Raw genomic sequence first — 18,093 nt, 5'->3', positions numbered from 1 at the left:
GTTTAGGAACGGGTGGGCTTTTGAGGGGGAAGGTGGGGAGTGGGGGATGGCGGCAGGGCTCCTGGACCGCTACAGTGCTCTTCCTTCTCGGAGCCTTTTGTGTGGAAATGGGAGGTGGGCATGACGAATGGAAAGAGGGTCTCGGAAAAGCATCAGCAGCCAGTCTTTTCTGGAAGAGGAGAAGGGTGGAAGGGCACCTGTAGGCGTTCCTGAACTCCCCTGAGGCCCCCGGTTGACGCCAGGCCCTGCAGGGGAGCAGTGGGCTGCGGCATCCCTGCAGAGGTGCCCTTGGCCTTTCTTCAGGGTGTCAGCAAGGCTGAAGAGTGGCACCAGGCAGGAAGGCCCAGGCCTCCACAGTGCTCCCTCCCACAGCCCCAAGCCTGACACCAGGAATGACCAACTTCATGGGGGCTGGCTAGTTAGAAAAGGAAATTGTACTTCAAGAGGGGAAGAGCAACCAAGAGTGGTGGGAAGTTTCACTGGAGACAGAGCTTAGCTTTAATTTCAGCTCTGCTGATGATTACTAGTTGGTTACCCTGGACAAGTTAGCACCTTAGAAGTTCAGTTAACTCATTAATAAAATGGGTACCCCCAACTCCTCACCTTGGTGTCCACATGTAAAGAGATAGGCCTTTGCTGAGCACCAGTGAACAGTGGCCACTGCTCCAGTTGCCAAAAACCCAAGGGAAAGCTTTGCAACTCCTCAGGGCTGCAAGCAGCCAGGGGCCAAGAATTCACGTTCCTTTCGAGCCCTCATCAGTGATTTACCAACGAATCACTGGTGCTTCACTTAGAATAAGAAATCATGCAGGAAATGATGTCAGGAGGCTGCTCTTTTTTAGGCTCTGCTCTAATAATTTTGACTAAATGGCCACAGAACTTCGCAGCCAGGGAGCCTCTGACTTGGAGATGGGTCCCCTGAGGTCCCTTCTTTCATCCAGCAACAGAGATCTGCGAACAGACGTGGCGCTCCCGTGTCTGGCTTGGTCCTGGGTGGATTCATTTTAGTAGGGGAGGAGGGCTGCCCTCCATCCCTTGGCTTCCTCCGGCTCTGAGCTGCCAATTTCAGCTTCAGCTTCACCTCAGGCTTGGGGCAGGTGCTGTGCAACTTGTTTTAAAAGAGTAGGCTTGCTCTGGCTCCGCTCCCTTCTGACCCCAAGGCCTGCCACCTGCCTGTTCACTACCCACTCAGGCCCCTGCACTGGCTCTTCCCTTGGAGGTCCACGTGGCTCACACCCTCCCCCAGACGCCACCCCCACCCTCCCACTCCCCAGTTCCGCTCTCTCTGCAGACCTCATCCCCATCTGACACCCTCTTCTTTCTCTTCATTGCTGTTTCCCCACTGGAAGCAGACTCCACAAGGGCAGGATGTCTGGTTGGTTCTTGCCACATTCTCAGCAACTGACCAGTACCTGTTAGCTCATTTTATCAACAAATCACCAGAGACTTCATTAAAATGAGAAGTTGTTGTTAATGAAATAAGTGACACCAGAGAGGATCTACCTGGCTCTCATGACTTTTATGTGACAGTTAATGGATCTTGGTGGCCAGGGAGGCCTTTGTGGGTGCCCAGAACAGGCTGGCATAGAGGGCCTGTCCAAGCACTTGTGGCGATGAGGAGAGTTCTGATCTGGATGCCGGGTGGCCTTTCAGCCCAGTGTGAGGGGTCAGACTAGTCATGGGGCACCCATTCCAGGTTGCTGGGAGGGGAAAGGCTGCTCTTTTTTAGGCGAAAGAACCTTCTGGAGCTTCCTATCCTCTGTGAAATACTTTTTAATCAACAATCACAGCCAGGACAGCCATGTCTTCACATTCAACTAGCGGGGGCCTTTTGCCGTGCCCACTTCTGCCTTCCCCAGCCCACATCTTCTTGTGTCCACTCAGAGCCGAGCCCAGGGCGGTCCTCTTCGGCTCAGCTGCTTGGCCTCCAGGCTCCAGTCCTCTGCTTAGCTTCCGGGGAGGTTCTGCTGGCTCCTTCAGGGCTCCAGGCACTGGCCTGTCTGTTGTCTCTTTAGTCTCTGTGAGTCCCTGAGTGAGCCTGGATCAGAGCTTGTTGAGGGCATAGGCTCGGGCTGTACTGAGGGCAGCTTCCAGGTCAGCAGTGCTTCCGGTGCCCTGGGCCACCACTCGAGAGCCCCAGGCCTTGCCCCCCATGTGGCTGCACACAGCCAGCGCCCAGGCCTCTGCTGTGAAGGCCGGCATGGCACTCTGGGGACAGAAACAGAAGGGGCAGTGATGCAGAGCAGCCCTCCCTGCCACCATCCACTCAACGTACCTTTGAGAGTGGAGTCACGGTGATTAGAACCCTCTCCCGAGCCGGGCACACGGTGGGGGTAATCAGGCGAGGAGACAGGAGAGGGACGGGCTAGGAATGCGTGAGTGGAGGTTGATGAATGGCTGCTACCTGTTTGCAAGAAATGTGCAGCCTGGAGGTGGCGTGGTGGGAATTAGGGAATCTTTCGGTGCCTTCGTGGGTGGGGTGGGGGAGGGGGTGGGTTAGGGAGAAGGGGGTGGGTTAGGGAGAAGGAGGTGGTCCTATCCCCACCCTGGGGTATCTGCAGAGATGGCCTCTACCCAGCTGTGGCTCCCTCGTGTGGGAGGAATAAAAGGTGTGGAATCAGAGAGCTGGACCAGGAGACGGGCGGGGTGGGAGCTGCCCTCCTTCTTTCCTTACCTGGGCCACCTGACAGGCACACAGCACCTGCCCCAGAGGCTGGGGGCTGAGTAGCAGCACGGACGTGCTGGGCGCCTGCTTACACAGCTGCCGGACCACCTTCACCAGCACCTGCACATGGGAGGGGAGATGGCGACTTAACAGCTCCCCGGACTCCCAGCTTCCTCCCTGCCAGGACTTTCCCTTCCCCAGACCCTGGGGCCACCCCCAATTGCAACACTTACTGAGAGGGACTCAGCATAAACTGTGTCCACAATCAGGGGCCCCTCCGAGTGCTGCTGTAGCAGCTCCTGGGTTTTCTGTGCAGCCTGTGAGGCAGGAAGGACAGCACGGGGGTCGGGCTGGGAGGCAATCAGCCCCCACTTCTGAACTGAGCCCCAGTCCAGAAATCCCCTCCCACGGCCCCCTTCCCCCAGCAAAGGTGCCAGGGGTTCTGCCTAGAATGGCCTCCTTCTTTTGGGTCCCCCCTGTGTCCTTCCTCTCCCCCCTCACCTCCTCCCTTTCATCATAGCTCCAGGCCCCTACAAATAGGCCGCTGAAGGTGAAAGGACTAAGGCTGGAGCACAGATGGGTGAGCGGGGGCGGAGGGGGGAGGATCCACAGTCAAGGAGCAATTAGGGCTGAATGGCGCAATCAAGTCAGCTTCCTGGAGGGAGAGTCTGAGCCAGACTTGGGAGTTGGGGGGAGAGACCCAGTTTGGCAGAGAGAGAAGTGGGGAAATGGCCTGATGATGGCACTCAGCTGGCAGGAGAGGGAGGAGCTGCCACCCACCCCCACGCCCCTGCCAGGCCTTGAGGCTTCTCAGCGTGCGTGCTAGAGCATCTCTGACCCTTGCTGGGTGTGCCTGGTATCGGCCCTCCTGGGTGCAGCTGGACCTCCTCTTACCTGCCCCATTTCCAGTTTCCGGACGGCAGTGTTGGCACGCCGCTGTAGCGCCTTCAGTGTGGCCTGAAGCTCCCGCCGCTGCCACTGGGGCATCACGGCAGTGTCCACGGCCTATGGTCAGAAGCAGTACAACAATCCCTGCCCTCCCTGAGCCATGGTCTCTGAGGCAGGGACCACCAGCAAGGCCAGGGAAGAGACCACACCCACCACATCCCACCCTGCAGACAACCGACAAACATCTGGGCCAGCTGAAGTCTAACAGGAATGCTGGGGAGAGACGGGCAGGGTCCAGGAATGCACGGGGAAGGGAACATGGCCAGGAGAGGGACGGGACAGCTCCATGCTGGGGGTGGCCCTCACATCAGTGAGTCGTCCCATGTCCTTGGACAGCCGCTGAGCCTCCACCACATCCCGGCTGCCCTGACTCAGCCGCGCTGCGGCTGCTTCTACCTCCTGGGCCAGGCTCTGGCCCACCTCGCGGGCCTGCAGGGAGGGAACCGGATGGTCAGGACTGCTTGGCTTACTTTCCCTCTCCAAGACAGGCACTCTCAACCCATTGCTGGGCAAGGCCAAGTTAGAAACACTGAACAATCGGGACCCATCAAAGTACCAAATAATCACAACAGATGCCAGTTGCCAGCAGCCGGTGCTCAGGTACGAACACTGGTTCTGCTGCTGGGCATCCCCCGGCCTGAGAGCATCAGCTGTGTGTTCTCTGGCCCCCACCCACACCCAGAAGCCTCCCAGGCCCTGCTGGCGTGCTGACCTGCTGGGCCTGCTCCCCAGTGATGGCCAGCAGGCGGGTGGTGCCCTTGGTGAGCTGGCGCTCCCCGATGATGACCAGGTCCCCTATAGCCCCTGTGCGTAGCAGGTGCCTGTGGGCAGAGGGAGGGAGGAGGAAGCCCGGGTGACGATGGGAGAGAAAAGAGCAGCCTGAGCTCCAAACCAGGGGCTGGTGGCTCCAAAGACCAGGGAGGGGAGAAGGTCCAGGGCCCCAGGCCAGAGCAGGCAGAGAGGAGTGACTCACGTCCCACAGCACAGCTCCACAGAAGTCTGCAGTGCGGCCTGGGAGGCCGGGTTCAGCGCCTGGGCCACAGGCACACCCACAGACACCACCCGCACAGGGTCTGGGTATACCTGACAGTGAGAGGGCACAGGTCTGTTAAGGGGCCGGAGGGGAGGGGAGGGGAGGGTGGGGGGGCGGACAGGCAACCTCCACCCCGTGGGCTCCCCCAGCACACCTCATCCAGAGAGCGCAGGCCGGGGACGTGGGCAGTGCGTGCCAGGGCCACCTCCTCCATGTACACGGCCTCATCCTGCCCCACGGCCTTCTGCACAGTGCCCTCCACTGCCCGGAGCTGCTCTGGGGTCAATAGGGCCTGGGGGCGTTGGGGGGAAACAGACAGACCAACAGGCAGTCAGCCCCATGCCTGGGAGTGACGCATGAAGAAGCAGTCAGTGTTCACTGAACTACCCCCAGGTTCTAGAACAGGGGTTAGTACATAACATGTGCTCAGTACACATTTGTGGAGCTAACAATTCTCTTCTTTAGAAAGCTGCCTGGGGGTTGGGCCTATCGGAAGCTGCAGGCCTTTCACTAGGCACTGAAAGTTGATGAAGAGACAGAAAATGGAGGCTCTGGACTCAGGGAGCTTACAACAAAGGTCAGCCAGTGGAAGAGAAATACAGGATGGGGGAGACGCAGGAGCAAGGAGTAATCAGGTGGAACGAGATTTAGTCAGTGAGCACTTCCCAGAGGATTTGAGCCAGAGGTACAAGGAGACAGGATGGCAGTAAAGGGAGAGGGCAGCTCAGCTTGAGCAAGAATGGCCTGGGTGACAGCAGGGACAAGGAAGCTGGGTGGCTGGAGGTGAAGGGATGGCTCCACACACTGGCTAGCCTAACCCTCACTGGTGCAGGAGGAGCCTGATGGGAAGCCCCCGCCCAAGGCCCCCCAGTGACTGAACGAGAGGCAGCCCAGGCCCCCTTACTGGCCAAACTCCCACACTACCAGACTCCCTCTAAGCCCGTCGCCTCACTTGAAGGCTGCCCCTCTATGCCCTGCTCACCTGCGTGGCCACGTCGAAGCGCAGCCCCTCAGGATTGAGATGGGACCCCCGCTGCTCTGTGCCGGGGCCCAGGGCCTGCCGCAGCGCCCAGTTTAGTAGGTGGACGGCTGTGTGCTTCTCCATGCAGCTCAGACGCCAGGCCTGAAACACTTCTGTCACCCAGGGTCCTGGGTGTAGGTGGGGGTGGGGAGAGAAAAGGGGCTGCAGGACGGCACGAACAGCAGGGGTGGGGTCCTCACCTCATCCACGTGCAGCTGTACCTGGTCCCCCACCTTTAGGCACTCAGGGGCCACCACCTCATGCAGGATGAAGCCTCCGCAGACCTGGGCCCGGGCCACTGGGAACAGCACGTCCTGGGGGAGGGCAGGGCCAAGGCACTGAGTGCTTGCAGCCTCTCCCTCCCCTTGGTTCCCTTCTGGCTCAGGTCTGCCTCCTGCAGGAGCCTCTGTGTGTGTGTTGGGGGGGGCTGGGGGGGCTCACCTGCAGTCCCACCCGCACCAGGTAGCCTCGGTCGGAAGCCTGACCTCCCTGTTCGGCGTAGAAGTTGGTTTTGTCCAGGAGAAGGCCACAGCGCTGGCCTTCCCCCACGGAGGCCACGGCTGTTCCGTCCTCTGTATACAGCTGGAGCACCTGGGCCTCACAGGTGCTGAACTCTGCCAGGGCCAAGAATGGTTATCAGTGCTAGGCAGGGGCTTGGGATGCAGGATGTGGGTCTGTGCCTTCCTTGAAGTCAACAGGCACGGGGCTGGGGGGCACTTCCAGCCGGGGCCCCCAGAGAGCCCCGGTGGCTACCCCGGGGAAGGCACAGGACTGGTAGCTGGTCTCTGACGTCCTTCCCAATCATGGTCAGGCAAGCCCGTGGCCACCCACCTCAGTCCAGGGTCTCACCATAACCGCCACTGGGTCGCAGGGAGTAGTTGTACTTGGGGCTGTCATCGGTTGGGGGCACCCCTTGGCGCTGTAGCTCCCCCAGCGCGTGGATGTCAAGCTGCCGTCCCTGCTCCTGAACTGGCTCGGCCTGCCGTGCCCGGTGCTGCGGGACAGGCGTGTGTGCACGGAAGGGGTGCACGGAGAGTGCAATGAGACTTGAGTCTCCAGAGAGCCCTGTCCCTGCCACACAGTTGTGTGAACACTGCACCCCATCTGGAATAAGCCCTCAGGCTGGGCTGGCTGCTAGAGACCCTGGGCTGGCTGGTGAACCACCCCTCGTGCAGGGGTCTCAGGACCAGGCCTCCCTCACCCACTGCTGCCCCCGACGGCCCCTCTCTAGGCCCTTGTGCTGGCCTCTCCCCTTCTGCTACTCTGTGTGGCCCACTGAACTAGCGTTCCCCTCCAAGGACTGTGGGCGGGGCCTGAGTGAGGGGACAGACCCTACCTCAGACTCCTGTTTCCCTCAATAGCTGCAGCTCCTCCCACAAGAACTCAGGGCTGGGGAAGGGGTCGACGCGTCCCAACAGAGCCCTGTGTGGGAGTGCCCCAGCCGGTACCTGGGCCTCCTCCTGAGCCAGCCGCTCCAGTCCAGCAGAGTCCAGCTGCACCCCTTTCTCCTCCAGCATCAGTTCCACCAGGTCCAGGGGGAGCCCCAGGTTCCCAGACAGTGACAAGGACCAGGCCACTTCGGCTATGAGAAAGGAAGATGAGGGACGTAAGGGGTGTTGAGGGAGGAGGGGCAGGATGGAGGGAGGGAGAAGAAGTGAGGGAGAAGTAAGGGCCAGGGTTTTTCTGACCACACAGAAGCCACTGGGTGCCAAGCACAAGTGCCCCCTCCCCACACCGGGCAGGCCCGGGAAAGGGGTCACCTTCAGGCCCCAAAGCCAGAGCTGGGGGTAGCCCAGGGTCCTCCCCTTGGCATATGTCATTTCAAAGGAGGTGAGAAGCTCATTCTCAGCATGAAGCCAGCCTTGGAAAGCAGAGACCACAGGCAGGGCCAGCTGGGCAGCACGGAAGTGAGGAGAAGCAGGGAGGTGCTGGAGAGAGAGTACGGGGAGAGGGGCGTGGGGGAGGAGGGGGGATGTGAGGCCTGGGCCTGGCTCGCCTAAGTGGGTCCCTCACACCTCGGCCAGGTGCCCTGCTCACCAGGGAACACATCGGAAGGCCCCAGGCGCCTCAGCGTCCGCTCGATGATCCGCCGACCCCGCTGCAGGGAGGCCAGGAAGGCCGCCTCACCCTCTGACACCAGGCTGGCTATCTGAATGGGGGCAGGGCAGGGCTGGAGCTCGGTCTCCTGAGAGGGAGCCCCTCCCTCCCCCATCCAAATCCAGTACCTGGGCTGAGTTCCTCTGCAGTTCCGGATAAGCACCTCCCTGGGGGCGGCGGACAGGGCTGAGGAGGTGTCAAAAGCAACCAGCCCACTCTGCACCTCCACCCTGGGCCTCCCTGGGGACACCTGCCTTGGAGACTCAGAGAGGCTGATGGACGGGGGGAGGGATCCAAATGGGGAATCAGTTTCTCTGGGGGGAGGGGGACTGATACGGGCAGAAGGGGGTCCCGAGGTCAAAGGCTCAGCAGCCTGGGCCAGAAGGCCTCCTGAAGGCTCCCTGCTTCTTGTAAGCCCACTGAGAGGACGTTGGGCTGGACATTTAGGGTGGGGAACCCAGGCCGGGGCACTGTATGGGCTCAGCGACAGGCTCCGCGAGACCCCAGGGAGGCCCAGGGAAGTGAGGAAGCTCTGCCCTTACCAGCGTCTCCACCACTACAGGCACCAGGCTGCCCAGGAAGCCAGGTGGTGCCCGCAACAACTCTGTAGAGAACCGCACGGCTCGACGGAGGATCTGACGAAGCACCAGCCTAGAAGGATTCAGAGCCCAGGTGAGACCCCAGCAGCCCCTGGTCAGCAGGGAGGGGAGAGGGGAGGGCAAGGTCCAGGGTGTGTGCTCGCTTCCCCCTCCTCCTGCCATCTCAACCCGACCCACCTCTCCATCTCCTCCCTTCTCTCCCCTGCAACCCCCAGCAGCCCCTGCCCCTGCTGTAGCCCTTGCAGACTCACGGTGCACCAGACATCCCAGGAGAGACGCCGTCGGCGATGCAGACGCTGAGCGTGCGGATGTGGTCAGCCACCACACGGTACGCTGTGTCTGTGTGCCCCTCGTCTGCTGCCCCGACCCGGCCCGAGTAAGGGGGGGCCCCGCAACCCTGGGGAGCAGGAGAGGAGACATGGCTGCCCACCCTGTCTGCCCTGGCCCAGGAGGGACACTCTCCATCACTCCTGGAGCATCTGCCCTCACCCCTAAAGCTGACCGCATCTGGAATGGCCTGGGCCAGAGAAGCTTCAAAGGTGAAAGATAGCCAGTCCCTGCCTCCTGGGGCCCACATTCAGCACAGACAACGAGCACAGCTGTGATCATTTACTGAATTTCTATTAACAGAACCGGGTGGGTACTTGAATGATATGGTGTCTAATCCCTGAAACTTCCTGTTCTGGGAGGTGTTAAAGTGGAAAGTGGAGAAGAAAAAAAAAAAGACAAGACCAAAAAAAAGTGGAAAAAAATAAAAACAAACAGAAAAAGAGGAACGTGAGACTGAGAGGAGCTAAGTTCTACAAGGGCACACAATTGAAGAGTAGATCCGAGATTTGAACCAGGCCCGTCCCACCCAGGTGCTCTTCATTCCCCACACCCGCCTCTACAGCCTCTATGGGCGCAAGGAAGGAGTGTGTGAGCTGTGAATACATTAAGCTGTGCTCCAAAGCGGAGTGCTTGATTCATCCAGCTCCAAACCTGTCTCTTCCCCAAGCTTCACCCTCTCAATAAACAGTCCTGCCATTCACCACATTACTCAAGTCAAAAACTTGGGAGCCAGCCTTGACCTTCTTTCCTCTCCCCATCCAATCCATCAGTGGGGCCTTTTGTGTCTACCTCTATGAGATCTCTCAAATCAACCTACTTTTCTCCACTTCCACTGCTACCAACCTAAGCCACACCCTATTATCTTTCCTGAACTATGAAATAGGCTCCCGATTGGTTTCTCAGCTTCTACTCTGGTCTCCTTCCAGCCTATCCTTCACACAGCAACAGGAGTGGCCTTTTAAAAGTGTCAATCAGATGGTGCCCCTACTGCCTTGGAGCCCATCTCACCACATTTAGAATAAAAGACTCACTTTGGACTTCAAGGCCCCACAAGATCTGACTCCTGCCTTCCTCTCTGTGGTAGATTGTTTGCAAAATTGGCCACAATCCTTCCCTTTCCTGTGTGCATGCCACTTTGCAATGTGACTTTACAGGTGCTTCCTATCAAGGAATAGAATTTATTTCTCCATCCCTTGGATCTGGGCTAGACTTGTGACTTGCTTTGGCCAACAGAATGTGGTGGAAATGACACTGTTCTGAGCCCAGGCCTCAAGAGGCCTCATGTGCTTCCACTCTCCTTCTTGGAACCTTGCCAAGCTGTCATGTGAACAGGCCCGAGCTAGCCTGCTGATGACAGACATACAACCCGGTCATTGCCATAGCCCCAAGCTGACAGCCAGCCAACTCCCAGAAGTAGAGCTGCCTAGCAGCTGACCACAGATGTATGAGTGAGCTCATACAGGACCAAGAGTGACCCAGCTGAGCCCAGCCTACATTGCTTGTCCACATTCTCATACGCTATATAAATGGTTGTTGCTTTCAGCCACAAAATGTTAGGTGGTTTATTATACAGCAAGAGCGAACCCACACACACTCCAACTGTAACCCACGTGATTCTACTTCAGCTGGCTGGCCACTCTGTTCCTCTCCTGCATCAGGGCCTTGGTATTCGCTGTTGCCTCTGCCTGGAGTGAGCTTCCTGTGGCTGATTCCTCTTTCAGGTTTCAGCTCAGAGATATCTCCTTGATGAGCCTTCCCCAAACATGTCATCTAAGATTCTTCTCTACCCCCTGTCCCCTGCCAATTACTATCACCCAGGTTTACTGCCTATTCACAATCTGGAAACTGCTATCTTGTTCTTTAATACATTTATTTATTACCTATTTCTTAGGCTAGAATGTAATCTCCATGATCTCTTTTCTCTTTACTGCTGTATCTCCTGAACCAAGCACAAAGATTTAACACAAAGTAGGCACTCAACACATATTTTTTGAGTAAATGAAGGAAGGAAGGAGCCAGGAGCAATATCAGGCAGTAAATATGAATCGGAGCCTCACGTCTGACACCTCCGTATCCTTGGCTGGCCACTGTCCCCACAGGCAAGAAAATATTCTGAGTTCTCAACAAAGATGGAAAGCAATGGCAGTGAGCACTGGTGAGAGCAGGTCAGAGGGGCTTCTGGAAGGGAAGAGGCGGGCTCACCTGGTGTATGGCATTGAGCAGTGGGGAAAAGAGGTCGGTGTCGTAGGTGGAGCGTCTGCCTTGCAACACGGCCAGCAGCCTTTCCAGGCCCATTCCCGTGTCCACGTGCCGCTGGGGCAGGGGCTGCAGGCTTCCATCTGCCTCTCTGGCCAGGAAAGGTGTGCAAGGTGAGGCCCCCCACAGGATTACAGGTATGAGGCAGACGCTCAAGTGGCATAAAGGGATGGGGGAGGGTCCTGGGGGGCTGACAATGGGAGGAACCAGAGGGCAGTATCATCTCCCCACCCCACCCCCAAAAGCAGACGACGATGGCCCTGGGTGCCGTCCTTTCTCATAAAGAGTGATCTCCACCTTCACCCTCTGCTTGGGCCCTTGCCTGGACCCAGGCATCCCCTTTCTGGGACACAATTCTTTGCTTTAGAAAGAGACATGTCAAGGCTGGTAGAAAATCTTAAGAGATCATCAAGTTCAACTCCATCATATAAGAGAGCAGAGTCTGGAGAGCAGCAGTGACTAGTTTCAACTGTCATGGGCAAAGACGAGGATTAAATCAATTACTATCTGAAAAGTGTTTAGAAATATGCCTGGCACATTGTAAACGCCGTTTAAGTGTTTGTTTTTATAAGAAATGGATCAAAGTGTCCTGACTGCCAACTTTTTCACTTCCAGTCAGGGATTTCCCTCCTGCTTTCGCACCCCATTACCTGTTGTGCTGCATGAAGACCAGATTCCAAAGCTCCACCAGCTGAGGGGCTCCCACCCCACCAGCCAGGTCATAGTGGATCTCAGTACAGGGCCCACAAGGGCCAGTATCCCCCATCTCCCAGAAGTTCTCCTGTGGTCCAAAGGAGAGCATGCGGCTGGCAGGCACCCTGGGAAGGAAGCCAGATGGGTGGTGGGGAGACAAAGGCAGAATCTGGGATCCCCTCTGCCAGGAGAACCCTTCCATTAAGCTCAGCAGGAGGAGGAACAGGGCTGACCCTACAGTATCCCGGGATATGCTGAGACTCTCTGGTAGCCTCTATTTTCCAGTCCTCTTGTGCTCCAGGAGTGGACATAAGTGGGGGCGGACTCACCCTAAGTTGAGCCAGATGTCCCTGCTCTCCAGGTCCGGGCCCAGCCCAGCCTTGGGGTCACCACCAAAGTAGGAGACCCAGAGCCTGTCCTCAGGGATCCCATAGACCTGAGTCAGCAGTTCCCAGGCCATGCTGCAAGCCTCCTCCTGCAGTGCAAACCCATTGGGAAGAGGAAAATGGGTGAGAAGAAGGCCCCACTGAAGTTCCAATCAAGCCACATGAGTTCAGCCCTCGGCTTAAGACAAAACCATTTCCACTGCCCACGTTGTTTCCAGAACAAGCCATGAGAGTTTTTCCTGCATAGAAAGCTTCCTCCCTCTTCTGAATCCTACTTTCTTTCAAGTCCCACATTCTCCATGAAATCCTCTATCCACCCTAGCCTGGGATGATTTTTAACTCCTGCACTTTAGTATTGCTGTCTCACCATTTATTCATACAATAATTATTGACCAGCCATTAGGCAGGAGGCATAGTCCTGGCCCTCAAGGAGTTTACAACCCAATCAGGGAAGCGAGACACATTCCTATTATAAGTGTTCATCTAGCACTTTGCCTCTGTGTCTGGTCTGAAGCCCTCCCTAAGCAGGCTCTAAGAGTGGAGACAGGACTAACCTTGACCCCTTTCTTGGCTGACCACTGACCCTTTCCTAACTCCAGGGCTTCCTGGAGACTCACCTTAAAATATACCCCCCGAAAGGCCCAATTGCCGAGCATCTCAAAGAATGTATGATGGGAAAGGTCTCGGCCCACATCCTCCAGGTCGCTGTGGCGTCCTCCAGCCCTCACACATTTCTGGCTGTTGGCCACACGTCGGAAGCCTGCCATCTCGCTTCGTGGATCCACAGTGCCCAGGAAGATTGGCTTGAACTGGAAACACATGAAGGGCGAGAGAGAGATCCCAGACCCTCAGCAGAAGGGAAATGTGGAGGGTGTGGAGAGAGATGGTAGTTCAGAGTGAAGACTGACCGTGCCCCTGAGAGGCCAGGGGGGCAGATTGGGAGCGTGGGGGCACCCATCTCTGGTGTGTCTGGGCAGACAAGGGGTAAATAAATCATGAAACAGAGACTCTGCTAGTAAAATAAGCAAGGTAAAAGGAGGAATGTGTTGGTGGCTGGAAACAGAGCAAGTCTAGAGAGGGTAAGTGGTGCTCAAAGTCAAAAGCTTAGAGAACACAGTCTAGCACATAGCATGTGCTCAACATTTATTTTAATGAATGACTTATCTTTATTTAAAGAACTAATAAATGAAGCCAGACTTCCCCCACGGGACTCCACACCCGCCATTCCTGGACCTAAAACTCAACCTCAACTCAGAAGTTGCCCGGTGGAGCCCTCTCCAAACCCTAATTTGTGCCCCAAACTCTAAGCCTAACCACGCACAGCCCTCTTTCCCCCAAAAGCTAGGAGCTCCGCCCTTCGCTTCTTTTGCCCAATCCCGCAACGCCTTTCTCTCAGGAAAAAAATCACAAACTCCGCCCAGATCAGCGTGGCTCAGCCCCTACCTGGTTCATGCCCGCGTTGACGAAAAGCAAGCTGGGGTCGCCGCGGGGCCTCACGGAAGAGGATGGCACCAGGCGGTGGCCATGGCGGTCCCGAAAGAAGCTCAGGAAGGCGTCCCGCACGGCCGCGGCCTGGGTTGGAGGGGCCTCGGATGAGAGCGCCCGACGGCTGGGGCCCCGCCATTGCGGCGACCTTCGAATGGCCCGCCGAAGTCGCCCGGCTACAGCTGCCACCGACGCCGCCATCTTAACTCGGGGCAGTGACTTCACGGGGTCAAAGGGCAGTGCGGAGATAGAAGGTAACTTGAGAAGGAGGCCAGGCGTTTCCTACAGCGACCCCTGGCGACAGGAGGAGTCAAAGCAGCTTCTGCCTCCGGGTGGAGGTGATTGGGAAGGAGGCGCCTGCCAGAGTCCATCTAACACAAGCGGCCTGGAACACAGTAGGCCCTTAATTCATTTGGCATTCAACAAATATTCATTGAGAGGCTACTGTGTGCCAGGCATTATTTTAGGCGCTTAAGGTACATTAGTAACAAAACTGACAGGGAATTCCCTGGTGGTCCAGTGGTTAGGATTCTGGAGCTTTCACTGCTGGGGTGGGTTGGATCCCTGGTGGGGAAACTTAAGATCCCGCAAGCCACAAGGCACAGAGAGAAAAAAAAAAAAAAATTGACAAAAGTCCCTGCCCTCCAGAAATCTATATTATAGCAGTGATAATTATGTTTAATTTTTTCATTTACATGTTACTTTTATTTTTCTTTATTTTTTATTGAAGTATAGTTGAATTACAGTGTTGTGTTAATTACTGCTGTATAGCAAAGTGACTCAGTTATACATATGTATACATTCTTTTTCATATTCTTTTCCATTATGGTTTATCACAGGATACTGAATATAGTTCCCTGTGCTATACAGTAGGACCTTGTTGTTTATCCAATTATGTTTATTAATTTTGCAAGTTTACAAATACAGTTGCAGTGAAAAGGTGTGGATTCAACTCTGTGTGGTGTATGTATGTGTGTGTGTGTGTGTGTGTTTCCAGGCTGAGGGAAGAAGGCAGAGATGGCCAAGGGAGGTGATATCAGCATTCATTCAAGAGTCATTCAACTAATATTTATTGATACCTACTATGTGCCAGACAGTGTGCTGGGTACTTCTGGGTTCTTTTTGCCCTTGGCATTGGAAATGGCCATTTTGTTCTTAGGGAGTGAAGCAGGCCCTTTGGAGCAGGAGTTTAGCGGAGACACAGAAGCCAAGCAGCATCTGTTCCATTATTAATTGCTTAATAACATTTAGTCTTTTAATGTGCCTGGGGATTAGAGAGACTCCAGGTCGTCAGGGCAGGTCGAAGCTGTTGGATGATAGCTGAAGAGATTTCTCTCTCTCTCTCTCTCTCTCTCTTTCTCAGCCTCCCAATGCCCTAGGGTTTTGTGTGTTTTGCTTTAGGGTAAGAGAGATACCTGTTCCACCTCCCTTTCTGTCTTACTCTCCATGGTAACAGCTGTGACCATGAGGCCAACACAAGCGTTTGTGGGTGGAGCCAGATTCTTCACGGGCTTCTCTTGATACCCTCTGCTCTTGGTGTGGGAAATTAAGCAGGTAGAGAAGAGAATTTGATAAGGTTAAAGCCCAATAGGGGCAGCAGAGCTGAGGTCAGTGTGATCACTTCTAAGGCTTCAGCCATCCAGCTGAACTCTTTTGGCCACCATTCTTTGTGAGTTATGTTTTTCAGGGACTTTGAAGACAGTTTCCTTGGGAAATGTGTAGTCTTTTTTTGGACTTGAGTTTCTATAGTGATAATGAATTTTCGAGTTTGTATTCTGACAGAACCCATGGCATCTATCCTGTGATCCTCTGTTTCTTCCCTTGCCCACGTAGATTAAAGGTGTTGTTTTGAAAGTGTGTTTTGCCTGTTGGTTTTTCCAGTATTTTTGGAAGAGGAACCTAAAGCCAGATGGGGATTTCTGTGAGATTCATGATCTTGAGACAAGACTGTGGAATTCTTCCCCAAATTGAGATGGGAGTGTTTTGCTAGAGAAATCTAGTAAGGGCCTCTACCCAGTACTGACGTCACCTTTTTTTTTTCCCCTTCAGATTTTGCCCAGAAAGTCTTTGCATTATAGGAGGAACTCCATGTTTTTAGACTATTGTGGATCTAGAGTGGAGCCATGGATTTTTTTTTTCCAAACAGCTTTAATGAAATATGATTCACATACCATACAATTCACCCACTTAAAGTGCACAATTCAAATGGCTTTTAGTACATTCACAGAGTTGTTATCTAACTTTTAGAAAATTGAGATCATTTTCATCACCTCCAAAAGAAACCCCATACCCTTTAGCTATTAACCCCCAATTCCCGCATCCCTCCCAGCCCTAGGCAATCACTAATTACTTTCTATCTCTAAAGATTTGCCTATTCTGAACATTTCATATAAATTGAATCATACAATATATGGTCCTATGTGACTGGCTCCTTTCACTTAGCATAATGTTTTCAAGGCTTATCCATGTTGTAGTATGTATCATGGATTTTTAGAAATGGGTATTTTGGGTTGTTTTCTGTTTGAAGAACGTTTTTTTCACCCCCCATCTTGTTATTTTGTCCTTGCCATTAAAAATGATTTTTTTTTGGAATGTGGTGTCCTCTGGTGAGTCAGTCTCTTCTTTTTGATATTCCCCAGTGAAGCAAAGTGGTTCTTCTAGGATTGGGATGTGCTTATTCTGATTTGCCACTGTCATCTGATGAGGAAGTTAAATTTAAGTTCTGCAGTTTCCCAAGATAGATGAATATGGAGACAACTCACCAGAGTGGGAAGTTACTGACCTCAGAACTTCTCTTAGGAGTTCTCATATGTCTTAATAATCATAGAAATTTCGTTTGGGGGTTTAAAATGGAAATGGGGTCTGTCTCCTGGGAGCTGTTCAGCAGGGTTTGGGTACTGCCTTCCCTGGGGCTGGAATTGCCCTTATATTGCTGTCTGACTTACTTATCTTGGCAAGTCCAAGGAACCCATTCTTTGAGCCTTCTCTTTCCACCTTATTCATAAGAAGTAATGCCTTTACACTGGGAATGGAAATTGGCCTTCCTGATTTCCCCATTGACTTTGAGAGCAGGAACCTGAGGTCAGTGATGCATTCCATCCTGGACGGATGGTCAGAGGAGACACGAGGGGATTTTCACCCTTGCTAAGCATAAGGAACTCGGCTGTGGGAACTTCTGCTTGTAAATCGTAAAGGCTGTTTTTTAGGGTCTAGGTTAAAAGTTCAACCTACAAGAGGTGTTCCTATTTTGATGTATTTAGTATTAATTTTTTAATAAATTTATTTTTGTCTACTTTGGGTCTTCATTGCTGTGCGCGGGCTTCTCCCTAGTTGTGGGGGGGTACTCTTTGTTGTGGTGCACGGGCTCTAGGTGCGTGGGTTTCGGTAGTTGTGGCACATGGGCTTAGTTGCTCCACGGCATGTGGGATCTTTCCAGACCAGGGATCGGCTTCAGGGATGTCCCCTGAATTGGCAGGCAGATTCTTAACCACTGTGCCGCCAGGGAAGCCCCCCGATGTATTTATTTATGGCTTTGCCATAAATAAAGCAATGCTTTATTGTGAAAGCGACGCTTGTCAAACGTTAATATGCATAGGAATCTCCCGGGATCTTGTTAAAAATGCAGACATTGATTCAGTAGGTCTGGGTGAGGTTGAAATTCTGTATTTCTACCAGGCTCCATGGTGGTGCTGTTGCTGCCTCTCCTCTACCAGACCAAGGGTGTGGTAGAGCAATTGTGGGAAGAGTGTGGACACAGACTATGGCTTGGGACCAGGCCCTTGGGCTTCGGTGCTCCAGTGATCTCCTCTTTCTCCCGGAGACGGTGAGTGGAGCCGGGAGCTCCTTGGGCGCATGCGTGCTCGCTGCCCTCCTCCCCACCCGGAGTCTAGGGAGGGTGGAGGTTGCGTCTGCCTGTTGCTAAGAGACGCGAAGGTGGTGAGGACCAGTGGCGGGGGAGGGGAGCGGCGCCCGGCGCTCTCGGGAACCCAGCTAGAGCTGGGAGAGCAAATGGCGGGGCTGGAAGGGTCGGAGCCTCCTGGGATCGGAAATTCAAGGATTAGTGGACCTTCGAGGGTCGCAATGCTTGGGTTTGTCCTTATGCATTTTTAAATGGTTACATTTAAATGGTTATATAAGTACCTACATAATATCCTTGATTTTGCTTCTTGGCCTGCAAAATCTAATATACTGTCTGGCCCTTTGAAAAAAGTTTGCCAACCCCAGACATTTCTTACCCCAGACTTGGAATCAGCCATTTCCAAAAATCCTGGTTACTTTTAGTGGGAAACCATAGTTCAGAACTACAAACTGGGTGCTGGGGATGCTCATTGCTACTGGTTTAATCATTGTTTCTAGGTTTTTATAGAGGACACAGACAGGGAGAATATATATTTACAGATAAAATGTTTCATTAGTGGGTTTTTTTTTTTTTTTTTTTTTCATTAGAGGGTTTTAAGTAAGGGAGCACCATGATCTGATTTACGCTTTTGAAAGATCTTTCCCCTGGGAGAGAATGAACTACAGGGACAAGAGGGGAAGCAGGAATGCATATTAGGATGTTGTTTTCCAAGAAAGAAGTG

At 54.1% G+C, this 18,093-nt stretch overlaps 1 protein-coding gene across 10 annotated transcripts; it reads right to left on the bottom strand.

Moving 5' to 3' along the window:
- Nucleotides 1-1,755: 1,755 nt before the first annotated feature.
- On the bottom strand, nt 1,756-13,749 carry AARS2 (alanyl-tRNA synthetase 2, mitochondrial). 10 transcript variants are annotated; one of them, XM_036870110.1, is made up of 22 exons: nt 13,472-13,748; nt 12,646-12,837; nt 11,972-12,117; nt 11,600-11,767; nt 10,896-11,040; nt 8,615-8,760; nt 8,307-8,415; nt 7,893-7,931; nt 7,705-7,816; nt 7,116-7,249; nt 6,517-6,661; nt 6,109-6,281; nt 5,868-5,981; nt 5,629-5,769; nt 4,801-4,938; nt 4,587-4,696; nt 4,326-4,434; nt 3,920-4,042; nt 3,560-3,670; nt 2,899-2,982; nt 2,675-2,785; nt 1,756-2,208 (listed from the first exon to the last, which is right to left on the bottom strand). In XM_036870110.1, the coding sequence occupies exons 1-22, from the start codon at nt 13,712-13,714 to the stop codon at nt 2,044-2,046; spliced, it is 2,958 nt and encodes a 985-aa protein (XP_036726005.1). In that variant the 5' UTR covers nt 13,715-13,748; the 3' UTR covers nt 1,756-2,043. The 10 variants fall into 10 exon arrangements, 7 of the variants coding, with proteins under 7 accessions (XP_036726005.1, XP_036726006.1, XP_036726007.1 ...); XM_036870113.1 differs by lacking the exon at nt 1,756-2,208 and adding an exon at nt 2,217-2,404; XM_036870111.1 differs by lacking the exon at nt 2,899-2,982.
- Nucleotides 13,750-18,093: the final 4,344 nt, after the last annotated feature.

Source organism: Balaenoptera musculus, chromosome 11, assembly GCF_009873245.2.
Source record: "Balaenoptera musculus isolate JJ_BM4_2016_0621 chromosome 11, mBalMus1.pri.v3, whole genome shotgun sequence".
Taxonomy (NCBI): Eukaryota; Metazoa; Chordata; class Mammalia; order Artiodactyla; family Balaenopteridae; genus Balaenoptera; species Balaenoptera musculus.
The sequence above is the reverse complement of the archived record's forward strand: the minus strand, read 5'-3'. Positions and strand labels throughout refer to the sequence as shown.